Source organism: Chenopodium album, chromosome 12 (genome assembly GCF_948465745.1).
Source record: "Chenopodium album chromosome 12, dcCheAlbu1.1, whole genome shotgun sequence".
NCBI lineage: Eukaryota > Viridiplantae > Streptophyta > Magnoliopsida > Caryophyllales > Amaranthaceae > Chenopodium > Chenopodium album.
Genome location: NC_137845.1, coordinates 4,379,918 through 4,396,273, shown reverse-complemented (window position 1 = coordinate 4,396,273; position 16,356 = coordinate 4,379,918). Strand labels below are relative to the sequence as shown.

General features: G+C 31.1%; 1 protein-coding gene across 1 annotated transcript; it reads right to left on the bottom strand.

The window, feature by feature from the left end:
• Positions 1-5,546: 5,546 nt before the first annotated feature.
• Positions 5,547-7,256, bottom strand: LOC145570698 (uncharacterized). The gene has a single exon (XM_081629855.1). It carries the CDS (start codon positions 7,134-7,136, stop codon positions 5,547-5,549), a length of 1,590 nt encoding a protein of 529 aa, XP_081485981.1. The 5' UTR covers positions 7,137-7,256.
• Between the last annotated feature and the right edge of the window lie 9,100 nt (positions 7,257-16,356).

The following is a 16,356-nucleotide window of genomic DNA, read 5'->3' as shown; positions in this document are numbered from 1 at the left end:
TATTTAACTATCTGTAAGAATATAAAATTAATATTCAAAAAGTATATATTGAGACGATTAGAATAAATATCAACATTATTATGTATAAAAACTTAGCCTTGTTTGGTTGCACTTCAATAATGGGGGAAATACAAAATCATGGAAAATGTGTTTATGAGTAGTTGTTTGGTTGGCAAAAATGTAGGAAGTGGAAATTCCTTAGGAATTTGGAATTCCTACAAAACATGGGAATTAATTTCCCTCACCCTACCTTGGTCACTCAAATTTCCCACATGTATTTTGGGTGAAATTACATTATTGTCCTCAAAATTTTGTAAAAGTAGTTCAAGTTATAATAATACATGGGTATTACATAAGTTAACCAAACAAAATATAGGAAACTAATTCATGGGAAATACGATTCCTATATGTCAACCAAACACAATTTTAGTATTTCCTAGGCAATAAAATTTCTCATGTATTGTAACTTCCTATAGGCATTTAATTCCCATATGCAACCAAATGAGGCCTTATAAGCATAAATGGAGGTCAAAGTGGTGTGTGGATAATGCAAAAATCAAAATGTGATATTTGATTTAAAACGTAGATAGTATTTCGAATATTATCTAGACGTAAACATTTAACATAGTATTAGAATATTTCAATGAACAATACTAATATACTTTAAATAGTTCATCAAATGGATTAGTAAGAACATGAAGATATATTTTTTCATAGTCATCATGTTGCAACAATATGTTCATTTTATTTGTTGTATGTTAATTAATGGGTCTAGCTTATAAATTTTGCCTTCCTTCTGCCAAGCTGCCAACAGCTAAAAAGCATTGCTTTCTTGCTGCCCATAGAAAAAGGCCCATATCCATTTGTGGGTGGTATAATCCATGTTTTGCAACATAGGCCCATTAAATAAACAAGGAAATTAGCTCAAAATGCTTTAACACAAACACACCAAGTCTCCAAATCCATCACATGCCATGCGGCCCAACATATTTGAGCTTCTTCTTTTGTTTTTGAGGAAACAACATACTTGAGCTTAGAACTATAGAAATGAATTTTTATTAATAGAGGTAAGAACTAAGAAGAGTATAGATTGAACGTCCTCCTCAAGGGGCTACACCTAACGACTAACTCGTACTAGTAAGAATCGAGAGCAGTTACAAGCTATTACAAGGATCAATATGCTACATTTGCTATCTAACTTGCGGCTCTATTAGCTTCCTTTTATATGCGGTGAATCTGTTATTTGTCAAATACTCAGAGTTAATTGTTAAGTATATCAAGGTGTTTATGCTCATATTAGTCATATACACACAATACATTGGTCACTATATAGGACTATAGTAGTTCTAAACTTTTCTCGATCCTTGCGAGTGGATTTCATGTACTATGGTTGGTCAGCTATATATAGTAGTCCTAAACATGTGTAATCAATTTCGTCTAACAAGACTATCAAAAATAGTATAACCTAAATGAAAAAGAATTTTGATATAACTTCTAAATACATTCATTAAAAAACACAATTAAAAGAAAATAAATGACACCGACTTATCCACCTTGAAAAAGTACTAACATGTATACACATAATATAACTAATATATAAAGCTAAACTTTTAGCCAGGTCATGAGGCAGCGACACTTGGCGTTCCAACTTTTTGCCAAGTGTCGAGTGTCGCGCCACGTTGGATAGATTTAAATAGAGTTCAAAATATAAAAAGGTTAGTTTAGAATTCTTTTTGGATAGAATTTTGGATAAAATTGTTAGTTTAGAGTTTTATTTTCGATAAAATACCAATATTTCAGATGTATTATAATTTCATTCAAAAAAATTATTAGATTATAATTCTAAAAAATTATCATATACATTTATTTTTTATATAATAATATATTTTGGAGCGAATGAAATAGTTCAAAACGTAAAACATCCATTTATAATATATGCTAATCGGTTAAAATGATATACTTCACAACCTAATCGAATTTTATTACTATGTACATTTATTTTTTATATAATAATATATTTTGGAGCGAATGAAGTAGTTCAAAACGTAAAACATTCATTTATAATATATGCTAATTGGTTAAAATGATATACTTCACAACCTAATCGAATTTTATTACTATGTAGATCTGTCAATTAGGGTCGGGTCATAAGTCATGTCGGATTGGGTCATTTTAGGTTACGAGTCAAGAAATGTTCAACCCTTGCCCAAAGTTTTGGGTTCGGGTCAATCCAACGGGCTTTGAACATTTATTTTATTTATTTCTAATTTTTAATTTTTTTCAATGTATTAAATCGAACGTTTCCACCAACATTATTATTAGTCATTACATGTCTACTAGATAGCAAATTGTCACAAAACTACATCAATTCCTAACTAATTTTATATCAATGATATATTTTATAATTTGATATATAGATTAAAAATTTATCTTAAAATTTAATAAACAACCCGGGCATCGCACGAGGCACAAAACTAATACAATATATAAACTCAGGTTAAATTGATCAAAATGTTTCTTATTTATGGTCGTAATATTTATTTATTTATTGAAATAATTAGTAGAAACAAGGTCATCACAAAGGGAAATGATATTATGGAATTCAATCACATGTACTATTTGTTATCACCCCAAGAAGATTGCATATATGAATTCAAGTTGTTTATCATTTATGTGAACAATAGCCAATCAAGTTGATCTAGACAATTTCAACTCCAAATAGATCAAATATGGCATATTCTCGTGCATATAGGGATCTATTATTTTAGACAACATGACAAAGTAAAAGCTAAGTATAAAATTAATCCTCGTTACATAAAATAAAGTATTCAAACTACTGCTAGAGTACTAGGACCAACCACTTTTCTAATCTAACTTTTATCTTTTCACAAGCATTATAAGTTATAATCCAACAGATCAACCACCATGATGTAAATTACTTTTACAAGAACCTTTATACCCGCCTAAAACAAATATCTTCTTAATGAAACAATGCACATAAATATAAAGACGCAATTTGCTAAAGTTTTTGATATGAATGGAATATATTTATAACCTAAGTTGCAATTTGCATTAGTAATTAAGGGGGTATACATAGAATTAGTATGGATTAGGAGATAGGATAAGAATATGTGTATCGTGTATGCTTAGGAAACCAGCCGAAGATGCGACCAACCAAGTGTTCCTTTGTTTCTTGACTGTATCACAACAAAAAACCAACCATCCAAATCAAGCAATAATCCTTTGTTTCTTCAAACTATATTGTTCATCAATGAGGGTTGTGATGGAATTGTTGAGACCCCGATTGAAAAAAACATACCCACTTTAAGGCATGGCAAAGATTGTCCGGGTTCGTTGTCTCTTCTAGTATACCTAATCCTTAATAAGTTCATTCATAACATATTATGTGAGCGACTTTTTATTTAACTATTTGATCTAAAATGATAATATGCTCCTTTGTTAATCAAAATCAGTAACACCATATAATGACGTAAAGTATTATCATATTGGACCTCTTTGAAATGTTTTAATCCACGGTCTATCAACAATTCTTTTGCTCGATTAATTGACTCGACCTACTTATCAATCTATAATAAATTAACCTTCGGCTCAATTTGGCCCACTTTTACTAAGTTTGGACATTGAATTGATTTCCCAATCCAAATAATAGCTTACAATACCTTTATACTATAACCCGTGTTACTCAATCCCACTCATAATAATCATATGAGATTTCAATATCAATCTGTGTAGTGGCTTCAATCAAGTAAAAATCGGTTAGAAAGAACAAAACATAAATGTAAAAAACAAAAATACTTGTCATTATTAATTCTTTAAAGGTAACAAAAAAGGAAAGAACCGAGTTGGATTTGACAAAAGATAGTAAGAAAGCAAAGCATGTGAGATAAGGAATTAGAAGGGAACCAAAAGCATGTGAAATCTATGAAGCAAAAACTCCCATATATTAAAGTGGCTAGATGTTGATGAGCCATATATCACTGTAAGACAACCGAGTATATCGTAACTATTATCTACACTTCACTACACTACACGTGATTAGCCATTACATTGAGATAAAATTGAATTGAATTCAAAGTTTGTGTAAATAATGAAGAGATAAAATCCAAGTCAGATCATATCATAGCAATTTCTTATTGTGTGGTTGTTTATTGAAACCGTCTTTTTCATGCCTACTTGTGCTCTTTGCCTGTGCACTTGGCGTCTTTGCCTCGGACCTTCTCGTTCTTCCCAATAGCCCAACGCCTTTACTTCGCTCCTAAAGTCCTTTTTTTTTTTACATTATCCAATCTTTTTTAGATGTAAATTACTTATTTTATTATTTGTCAACCGCATAATTTGAAGAAAGATTGATAAACTTATTGCCTCAAAAATATAAATAATACAAAAGATTATAGTATAATAAACTTTATCCCTACTTAAATACTCCTTCTGTTTCACAATAATTAACTTGTTTTACTTCTTACCTAAAACTTATAGAGTTTTGAACCATAAACCCTCATCAAAGTTGTAAATATCGTATCAAAACATTATGACTTAGCTAATATTAGTTTCATCTTTATATGCAGTATAGTAAAAAAAAAAGAAGAATTACTTATGAGCATATAAATACATGATTAGTGCATGCGCAAAAAATAGAAAAATAAAAAAATTAAAGTTAAATAAGGATGGAGAGGATATTATATGTACATAGCATACTCCCTTGCCCTTAATTCTAGAAAATTGTTTTCTTCCAACTTTCTCTTAAGCTTATCTTAATTAATGGTCATAAGTGGCTACTCGTTGCTTTCTTTGTCACTTATAAAAATATTCCTAATTAACCTAGTACCAAGTATTTGATTATATGCAATTTGGGCAACTAGATAAATATCCAACTTGGTCAAGTTCATTGTTGTTTGACTTGGCTTAGGTAGGTTCGTTGTACCATTCATTTTCATAATTCCATTTTATTTAAAGATAAATAAATAGTACTAATAACATTACAAGGCTTCTTTTAGAGTAGTAGCATACCTAATATCCATATTAGTAGCAACCCACATCTTATACATGCACACCTAATTGATGCCATCTTAATCAAATAACTGTTATCTTTTTAAAATTTATATTATTGCCAACTTAAAACTTACACTTAACTTTTTTAAGGCAATGAACTAACTCAACTAATGTGTCGTGTTACGAGAAGTTATTGTGTTTGAGCTTCTCTAATCATCACTTAATTTCAAATTTACACATACTAGCTAATCAAATCATGAAACTTACCCCATCGATCCTTATTTCTCATCAAAGTTGATAATTCTTTGTCATACATATATTTTACGTCGTTAATATAAAATGGGTAATTTTCAGCTCATCAATATATAAAAAATACCAGAACAAAGTAATCCTTTAAGATGAGTATCAATAATCAAACTACATGATTTTAACATGTCGTTAATATTCCATACAACAAGTGTTTGTTGAATTCCAATTATATTGAGTTGACTAGTTAAATTAACGCATAAGTCTTTTTTTCTCTTCAATAAAGAAAATCAACACGTTGTAAATAGAAGGTAGGAATTATCCAAATGAGGCAATATGCAGCACACCAATATGATAGACTTTGACTTGGTATTGACTTTTTGATTAGTAAACTCATTTAAGCATTCAAAGTAAACCATGTTAAAATTATAACGAAAAATATTACTACAACTTGCGCCATTATTCCAACTTGACAAGAAAATAAAAATAACAAACAAGTAATCATATTTACTCATACTCTTATTATTTCTTGTAAAAGAATACAATACAACTAATAAAAATAATACTGACTTTAAAAATAACAATATTTCTACTCTTTCATTAATATTATTACTATTACTATTCTCAATCATATCCCCACCACCATATGAATCACCGTGACCGCACCGTCCACCGCCGCCGTCCGCACCGCTAACACTACTACTTCTCTCATCATTATCATCATTAGAACTACTTGAAGTTAAATTTACCCACGTTGGAATTGTCCAATTTGCCCCTTCAAAATCAGAATATTCCGAACTTGTCCCTTCCGAAACCTCCTCTTCTTTCTTGCTCCTTAAACATCTTACCTCCTCCCAACCGTCACTTTCCCAATTTACCCTCATCGTGCTCGCTAATTTACCCACCCTATCCCTCGCCGATGATACCCCTTCGAATAACCCATCACACCACGACAACAACGGCGATGAAGGTGTTGATGACGAAGGTGTTGATGACGAAGGTGTTGATTCTTCATCATCATCAGAGAAATCAAGATTGTTCCAATCAAGAATACTTCTAGGAGTAGACTCTGTAACCTTGGAAACAGTTACAGGTACTAAAAATGGGTGTTGGAGTAGCTGATCACAGCTCCAGCGTTGTTCCGGGTTGCGATTCAAGCACTTGTCCAAGAAATCCCTTCCGAGTTCGGAGATATTCTTCGGGTATTCGGGTAATTCGTTCGAATACCCGATTTTAAACAAAGTACGGGCGCCATTATCTTGCCACGCTGGTACTCCGGCGAACATCTCAATCACAGTACAGCCAATTGACCATATGTCAGACTCGAACCCTTGCGCTTCTCCGCGTACGGCCTCGGGTGCCATCCAGAGCGGACTCCCACGTGGCACAATCTTAGACCTTTGATCTTGGAATTCTTGATCATTGACAAATTTTGACGAGCCAAAATCAGCGAGTTTCACGACACCATGAGTGGACCCCATTAGAACGTTACTACCCTTTATATCACAATGAACAACACCTTTTGAATGAACCTCCTTCAACGCCTTCACCAAGCACCACGCGTACGATCGGATTAACTCCACGTCGACACCGCCGATTCTCGCCACGTCACCTCCGGGGAGATACTCCAAGTGTAGATTCCTGTGCAACGTCGTTTCGTCGTCTCCGTAATACTCGACGATAAACGGAGAAGACGAGGAAAGAGAACGGAGGATTTTAATCTCGTTCTCTAAACATTCCAAGCTTTGAAGAGATTGTTTTGAAGCTGTTTTCACCGCGAAACGACTGCCGTCGGATTCTCTTATACCAACGCTAACTGAGCCGTAGCTTCCCTTTCCGATCATCTTGCCTCGAACCCACTTCAAGTTTTCAACTTCCATTTTAGCTTCGATCTTAAGCTTTCCTATTTTAATTTTCAATTGATTTAATTTCCTCTGTTTTTTTGCTCTGTTTTTTTTTTTTTTTTTTGAAGGGTTATTTTTCTTGAAAGTTGTGGATTATTGACATGGACCAAAAAGAAAGAGAAAGGCGTGTGGTATATATAGAGGTGTGAAAATTAAGGAAATTAAAAAAAAAAAAAGGAAAGTTTATTGAGATATGACGTAAGGAAATTTCTCACCAAAGTTGGTTTAGAACTTTCGTTGACGTAGAAGGAAAATCATACTCGTAAATCCTCTTACTATTTACCGACTCGGTATTTCTATTGTTGTTTCATTAGTTGCATCTGCCTACTTGTCAAATAACTGCTGTAAACTTGGACTACGACTATATCACATTAGCAATGTAACCCTATTTTTTAGCTCGATATGATTCTAAATGTTAGTTAATTTTAGATAAGATAAAATTTTATTCAATGTATTAGTTTCCTAAAATCACCATATATACATCACTATACTTTTCGGACACGCCAAATATCACTAGTAAAATTCACTACTCGTGGTTAATTTCTAAAAAAATTAAAAAATATTTATAACTGATACGAAGTACTCATATTATCTTATGGGATTTATACCGTATCTTTTCCTAATCTCTAATATCTCATATGATATCTACATCAGATATGTAAAGATTGCATTAGATATTACGGAATACTCCATAATCAAGCAGTGGAATTGTATGAACTTAATTAGATTTGTTTCTAGAGTATGCAAATGAGGGTTTTTACCGGAAGTGTAAGGAGAATTAGAGGAAGTCAATATTGGTTGGTTGGTAAGCTTTAGTTAACATTTCTTGAATAAAATTGGACACGTGGGTTGAAAGGGGATGGTTCTAGGAAAGTTAGATAGGTTCTCGAACAACAACCAAGCAAGCAAAATCACTTCGGATTTACTAGAAGATTTTTTTTTTTTTTTTTTTTTTTTTTTTTTTTTTTTTTTTTTTTTTTTTTGGCAAACAAATACAATTTTTTTGGGATTGTATGAATATTTTGAGTGACATAATTATAAATCTTTGCTCTGTTCATCCTCTGTTTCTCATTAATACCGTATAATTAAAATTTAAAACTATAATTATTTAACAATATAAGTTATTTTAATCTTAATACTAATACCAAGTCTACTAGTACTATTAAATATTGAATGCATGTAATCATATTTTCGAATATAATATTAGATCATGTTATTGCTTGTTGAGAAGCAACAAGAATATGATCTTGAGGGTTGTAATATAAAAGATTTACTACAAGCACGAAAGAGATCGCATATCTTCTAAAACATTGAATTATAAATCGCAATTATAAGGTTAGGATTCCTATTTGGGATGAGTAGTTTTGAAACGTGAAATTATGGTGAATGATATGTTATACACTACATGTCATTACTCCTCTATTTTGTCCTTTTGGTTTTAATATTTTTCTAAACTATTGTTCATATGATTTGTTTACATTTTTAATCTCTATAGATAAGTCAATAAAGATATTTTTTTTAAAACAAAATGGATCTTAATCTTAAGTTTGACACTATATGCTTTTTTCATTTATAAAGATGCTTTTTTGTTAGCAAATAAAAAATTAGTATTACACAATGGAGCAGATTGAGATTCTCTCATTGTTTTATTTACTGTACAGTCTATCTTAAACTAGTTTGATAAAGCATTTAAATTTGACCAGTGGAGACTCGTGATGTGCTCTAGCAAAAATAAATGCACGGCGTACATGGTTAGATTTAGTTTGGATTGATCATGTTTTATGAACAAACTAATGAATTATACTTATTTGGCAAGTTAAGTAAAGGATATCTATTTCGTCCGTGTAGCCTCAACTTTGATCTCCGTAACCATGCTCTAGCTTTAATAACATAAATAATAGAGCCAAAAATTTCAGTCACCGATTCAATTTTTAGTCAATAACATGTAACCAATTGAATTTTAGACTGGATTAATCCATGAACATTAACATATTTTTTAAAAGAAAAAGTTACAGGCTTTTATTACTTGGAGTGCCGAACCAATAATCTATACGTAGTAGTAGTACTACTACTAATAGGTAGCAAGACAAGATCATAATATACACTATAACCTGAAGATGCATGCATTGCAAATGCGTCAAGGAATCAAAACTAGGAACAGAATGGTGATAACCATGCATAATTGAAGCTTATCACGTATGAGTGACTTAGATTACTTGAATTTGTCACCCATTACGCCACATACACATCCACAGCGCTTAAGAGTCAACAGTAGTCCAATTCCCCAAGAATTAAACACAAAAAGATGGCATGTAGCAACATATGAGCCGGTTCACTATATTTTTCACATTATCCCCCTTCTCTTAAAAATTGTCTTACTTTTACTTTTACGATGATGCATTTCCAATTTAAATAACATCGTTCCATTACACGAGACAAAATCACTTACTTATTTAATACAACTCTTTAAGAGTAACAAAACGATACTTAGACGAATATAATAGAAGTATCAGGCCTAGATAAGATATGAGTCATGAGATTGTTAATTGCGCTCATGTAAATAAAAAGTTGAATCTTTACTTTCATGTTAGATCAAAATATGTAGAATATATCAGGTCAATTTTTGACATTTCTAAGTAAAACGGGACGCGAGTACTCGTATTGAAAATTGAGAGGGGTTCAAGTAGCAAGGAAATGGAACCTCAAACTTTAGGATGAGTTCATCCATTACGCAGTAAATAAGCAAGTAAGCCACTTGTCAATTCTACTTTAATTAATCTTTTTGGCTGGAAAATTAAAAATAAAACGGCAAGTAGATCCAACAAGTTTAATCTGATCTGGAAAAACAGCAGCTCAAATTATGGGGTCCACATAAATGGGTTGACAAAAAACCACAACATAGGGGCAAATTATACTCAAGCAAAGGTCATTTTTTCATAATTTCATTTTTTAATTTTAAGGGTAGAAAAAAAGATGAGGTGGAAGAATATGATTGGTTAAAGAGGGGTAGCACAAAATACGAGGCTAAGAAGAGGAGAGAGAAAGTATCTGAAAAATGTGATTGGTTGGGAAGTGAGTAGTGAGTACTTCTACGCTGCCGTTGACGTGCACCACTTCATTACCTTATTTCTTTTTTACTCTTTTTTATCTTTTGCCATTTGTCACTTCCTTATACTACCACATAATCCCTTCCACCCTGCCTAAATTTAAATATGATTAATAAATAACATTTGCATACTGACATTTTTACACTCTGGCTTAATATATTTATTTTATATACTTATCTGACATCTGTCAATTTATATTCTCTTAAGCCAATAAGCCGTACTTGTAAGTTAAAACACTCTGGCTTAAGTTGGTACGGACTAATTACTAACTAAATTGATGTCACTTAAGCAGGTTTCGAGTTCGAGCTTAATTGGTATAAATTTTTGTTAGAAAACTCACTCATTATAAGTCAAGTGTGCGACCTTGGTTGAATTCGATTACAGTCGAAACTAAACTCTGGTGGATTGGGTGTGACATACTAGAAAAAGAAGTTAAAACATCTAGAGCATAATGTATTACTCTGTATATTTATCTAACTTTTACTTATATCAACTATTCCATAGTAATTTGTATAAGTTATTGTGTCTCGAACTTATCTATATTGTATAGAGTACCATACATATTAAACTTAAGAGTATTTAAGTAACTCTAATAAATTATGGTAAGATCAAATAAATCGAGTGAATGCGACATATAGAGAATTTGGAGAAAACAAAAGTAGCCGGTGGTGAAAAGTTGTGAACAACATATTATTGGTTTCGATATTGCTTATATTAGAAAGAAAGTTTTCCTTTTCTACTTTCATAAAATAGGACTTCTTTGATCATCTTACTATAATTATTGCTCAAGCACTTCTCCCCCTCCCTTGTACGGTTGTACCAATTATTTGGTGATATATTATATAAAAAATATTATACTTTGTACCATAACATAACATTTATATTAGATTATTAATTAAACAATTAAACTAGAAGGATAAATTAATAGTATACGAATAAAGCATGAATGTATGTATGCATGCACGACAAATTAAGCTCAGGCAGGAAGCAAAAAAAATTAAGTCACTGCTCAAAGTACTTGGCCACTAAACCTAATTAACTAATTAATTAAGTATTAAGACTAACACCAACCAGAAACGATACAAATACAAAGTAATAATTAATATCAAAATCAAATGTTATGTGCTTGGGTGTTTGGTTGCGTGGATGTGGCTTACCTTGTTGTAAACATGCGGTTTCATGACATGTCCTAAAATTCCATAGAATATTCAAATCAAACTACTCCGTATTTTTTTTATAATTAATACAGTGTAACTTTTTACACTATTTATTTATTAACTTTAATTAATTATTTTACTGATATATAATCAAGTAAAATATTGTTATATTTCATATAAACTCTGTAATTTATGCATCGATAAATATATCTGGTCAAAATGTGTCAATTATTCACTTATTCATAAATGGTAAAATGGATCTAGTATAATAATCATTAGAAGTTTGCAAATAAAAATCAATAGGAGTATTTTATTTTATTTTTAAGTACAAGAACTAAAACTAAATTTAATGATTTGTTTTTTAGTGTAACCTAGGGAAGCGTGACACTTGGTGGTGGCAATTGGCAGGACCTTTGCCTAATTGCCCACTACTTATGTGGATAAGGCATGTGAAGGATCACACTATGGTGAAGCTTACCAAATTTGCATTGTTTTTGAGGCTTAGCTTTTTTTTTCAGGATAATTTGCATTTAATTATATTCGTGTTTATTCAACTTATGATTTTGCATATACCGAACTGTTTAAAGGACTACCATACCTTTCATGATAGCGCACATAATTGCGTCATTTATTGTATGAATAATGATGCAATATTTGGTATGTCATCCAAGGATTAGGCATTCTTTGATCAATTCGCTTTGAGAAACATAAGATTCGTTATAAACAATTTTCAATTAGTAAAGAGAAAAAAAAAAAAAACAAACAATTTCAATTATTAAAAATCAGATACAATCAACAAAAATACATGCAGAAACTTTTGTTTGGTGTAAGTACGTAAAACGAATATAAAGAAAAAAAAAAACTACAGTTCAACCTAGATTGGAAATACATAATCAAGATTTTGCACATCCTCAATAAAAGGTCGTGATCTAGTCTAGGGTTCCTAACTAGTTTCCATGCGAACAAATCATTATTTCCCCAAGGTAAGACATTGGACACTTATGTGACTTATGTCAAGGAAATTGAAGCAACAAATAAACTTCATGCTTTTGTCAACATCAGAGAATTTTGGAAGAGCCAACTTGTAGTTGACAAAAATAGGAAGCTAGGTGATAGTTCATGGTGACTTTAGCTATTAACGCCAACATATCGAAAGAAATAAAGCTAGTGGTATAACAGTCGGCAAAAATTTATGTGTCAGTTTCTTAGAATTTTTTCTAATATGGACTCGTACAAAGTTCGTAGGCAAAATCATCAAACTTATATTTGAACAAGTATTCACGTGTTGTCCTAGTTGTCACTCAAGACGTTGTGACACTTGTTAGCTAAATGAAATATTATGTACAATTAGGACAACCTTTTTTTGTTTTTGAAATCAGTAAATCACTACTATGGAGTATATAAAAAAAAGGATGCAAAGATATTCTCCTCTTGTTACTTATACAAAAAAATGGACCCTTAACATTGACATACACTATAAACCGTATCTAATTTTCCGTACCTAACAAAAAACTAAATAATAAAGCTTAGCATACAAGAAATTTCCTCTTTTTTGTTTTTGTTTTCCCTCCAATTTATCATGAAAGAATTTATGGTACATACGTATATTTTATCTTGAATAATAATACCAAAGGGTGAGCTCGTACGCCAACCAAAAAGCAAGCAACAAAATTAAAAGTTGTTGATAATTGGATAAGGGGCCATTTTAGTCCTCTCCATCACTTGTGGATCGGACAAATTGTTCGATCTTTTGATACTTCAAACTTCAAAGGGCTAGCTATCTAACTTTTAAATGAACTTTTTTTCAAAAAAAAAAAAAAAAAAATGAACTTTTTTTTTTTTGAGGTTTTACCTTTTTAAGGAATTTTTCTCATCCATAATAAAGATTAACTTATATAGATAGAACATGATTTTTATGTTCTTATTATATATCCCACACATTTGTCTTTTCTAGGATACGAACAAGAATTTATACTATCTAACTATCTATGCCAATTATTCAATAATGTGCACGCAACATTTATAAAAGTTTTTCAAGACATGATTCAGAATATGTTGATTTTATTTTGTCATGCCTGTTTATGTAAAAGTGTTTTATAATATGTTGCACGTTGAAAGTACATAATGAGAAAAGTTTGAAATAGGTATGATTGTACGAATATAAATCATTTCATAGGGAGAATCATAGAGAAAGTGATGGGCGAAATTTAGATGATTCAATTCTCCACATATATGGTGAAATATAGCCACAATTTTTGAAGCTTTGGACAGCCAAGATTGGAAACTAAAACACATGCAATTGGCTTTAAGAGCAACCAACAAAACAATAAGTTTCTGACATTTTTTTTTTCTAACAACATTTATGAAAAGATTTTTTGTTTTTGTTTTTATAAAAAAAAATCTCAAAAATTATGAAGAGTCACATTCAAGAGCACATGAAAACTCAAGTTATGAGATCTCAGATGCTCTACGACCACAAAACTATTGACGTATCACATTTCTATTTTAATTTCCATCTTTTATTTTTCGTTTGTTGTTATCGACTTATCGGAATTGCGAAATTTCTGTGGAGCTTAGCTAAATTCAGGGAATTTCGGTGTGGTAAATATGGACAATATATAAGTCCAAGTTAGTCTTATTCTAAAATAATCATTTGGTGGGTCTATACACAAATATCATATATTCTAATCCAAAAAAATTAAAAAAGAACAATCAAATATCATATATTACTTGATTTTACGTTCATATTCCATCTTATCAAAGGAAAAATAGTAACGAGCATTAATGATTGATGATAAATTGATAAGCAGGGAATTGAAAGATGTTAGTCCGTATTATTTAGCTGATTGATAAAATGATCGATGGTGATGTTATTACAATTTTACTAAGGGCCTAATCTGAATTGAACTGAATTATTTATGAGAGAAGGAAATTAGGAATTGAACTGAATTGAAATTAAGCTAAAGAGAGCAGGTCCCAAGTTACTCATTATTTTTCCTTTTTGCAGCTTAATACAAGCACACATTATAATGCATGAATATACGATTATGGAATGAAACAAGCATCACAAAAATCAACGTGTGTATTGTACATGGCAGGCGAAGATGCACATTAATTCCTCTTCGCAATGGATTAGATTGTGCAAAATACACTCAACACTCTTTAATTTGCTACCACAAAATTTATTACCGTATATTCCTTTGCACATTAGATTGCTTGATTTGTACACTTTAATTTCTCTAGGTCAAGAGTTCAAGGCAAAGGAATTTTATCACAATCAACATGGGATGATACTAAAATATAAATTGATGCTACGTATTCATCAAAAGTGAAAGCATGAAAAGCGCTACACTTTTCACTTGAATGTTCGTATATTTCGCTTTAAGCAAGCATTTGTTGTATGTGTGAAACATAAATCATACGCTCATACAAAGTGTTTTTATATATTTAATTTCCACATATATATCGTTTACATCTCAATTTTGTTATGTTTTAAGTAATTTTACGCCTCTTGTTTTTCTGAACGTATTAGATTGATAATTCATTCATCTTCCTCTGTCTTATTTATATACACTTGAGTCTACAATTCTACATGTATCTAGTATTCTAGTCTGATATTTACCGCACGATAACACTAGTACGTGTCATGCATATAGTTATACATATATAATTTCCGAACCCACCCAATATATACAAAAGAATTAAAATTTGTCAACAATCTAGCTTAAATTGTGGTTAACATCCATATACTAACTCACCAACATGAATTCACTAACTTGCAACGAATCCCATCCACTTTATCTCACTTAGATGCTAACATTTGATCCAACCGTCAATTAAGCTTTTAATCAACATGAATAGATACAAAATTCAGTGGCTTGAAAATTAATTAAAGACCATATATACTCAAATTATTACCTACCACAAATAACTTTACTACTAGTATGTTAGTGACTTTATTTAGTGGGCATTCATAAAAATTGGACTAATATATAGGGGTAGTGGGACCATATCATGTTCAACAAAATTTGGTCCCAAAGTTAAGAAGAAAAAATAAATTAAAACAAGGCAATTAATTAATTAAATTCAAGTGAGGTTAGATGATTAAGCAAGAAGTTAGGGGCCTGTTCCAATAGATTTGTTTGTTGTCCCGTGCAAGAATGACAAGCTTACAATGATTTTGCTACCTAAATTACTATAAATGTAACAGATTATTGGAAAAACATAATTTTCATGATCAAGAGTAAAACTTTCACTTTGTACATGAGCTGCCCCACATGGATTGAAATTAATTATGAAGTATTAATTATACTATGATTGCTAACTAATGAATTGTATGGCTCACAAAATTGTAACGATCTAACTCTAAAATAATGTTCTTTCAAATCAAAGAATTAAACATACGTGACCTTGTAATTAACGGATTATAACTTATCTGATCTCAGCTCAAATTCCACCCTAATCCGGATTCCTTCTTAGTCTCGCCCTATATATCCATTAAATTGAAAATTTTGGTCAAGTTGGTGACAGTAATGTATAAATAAATCATAACTCAAGTACTATACTTCCGTTTTATTCAAGCATATTAGAGACGATATCGTTTATTTAACTTTTCAAACTCATTTGATATATACTTTACTCGACAATAGCATTTTAGATAGCAGGTAGCATTTTACGGTAGAATCGACACGACGACACCTAATCCTATAACATGCATATAACACCCCAAAAAAAAAAAAAAAAAAGGAAGAAGAAGAAATATAAGACCGACAATGTAAACGTGAGAAACTTAAAGCAAGGCAAAAAACAAGAATGACATGCAAAACACACCTCCTTAAAAATTGTAATTGTAATTTGTTCACCACTCTTTCACGTAGTTTGGTCTAATAGAATCTTTTTTGCTAGTTGTAAAATACGTATCACATTAAAGAA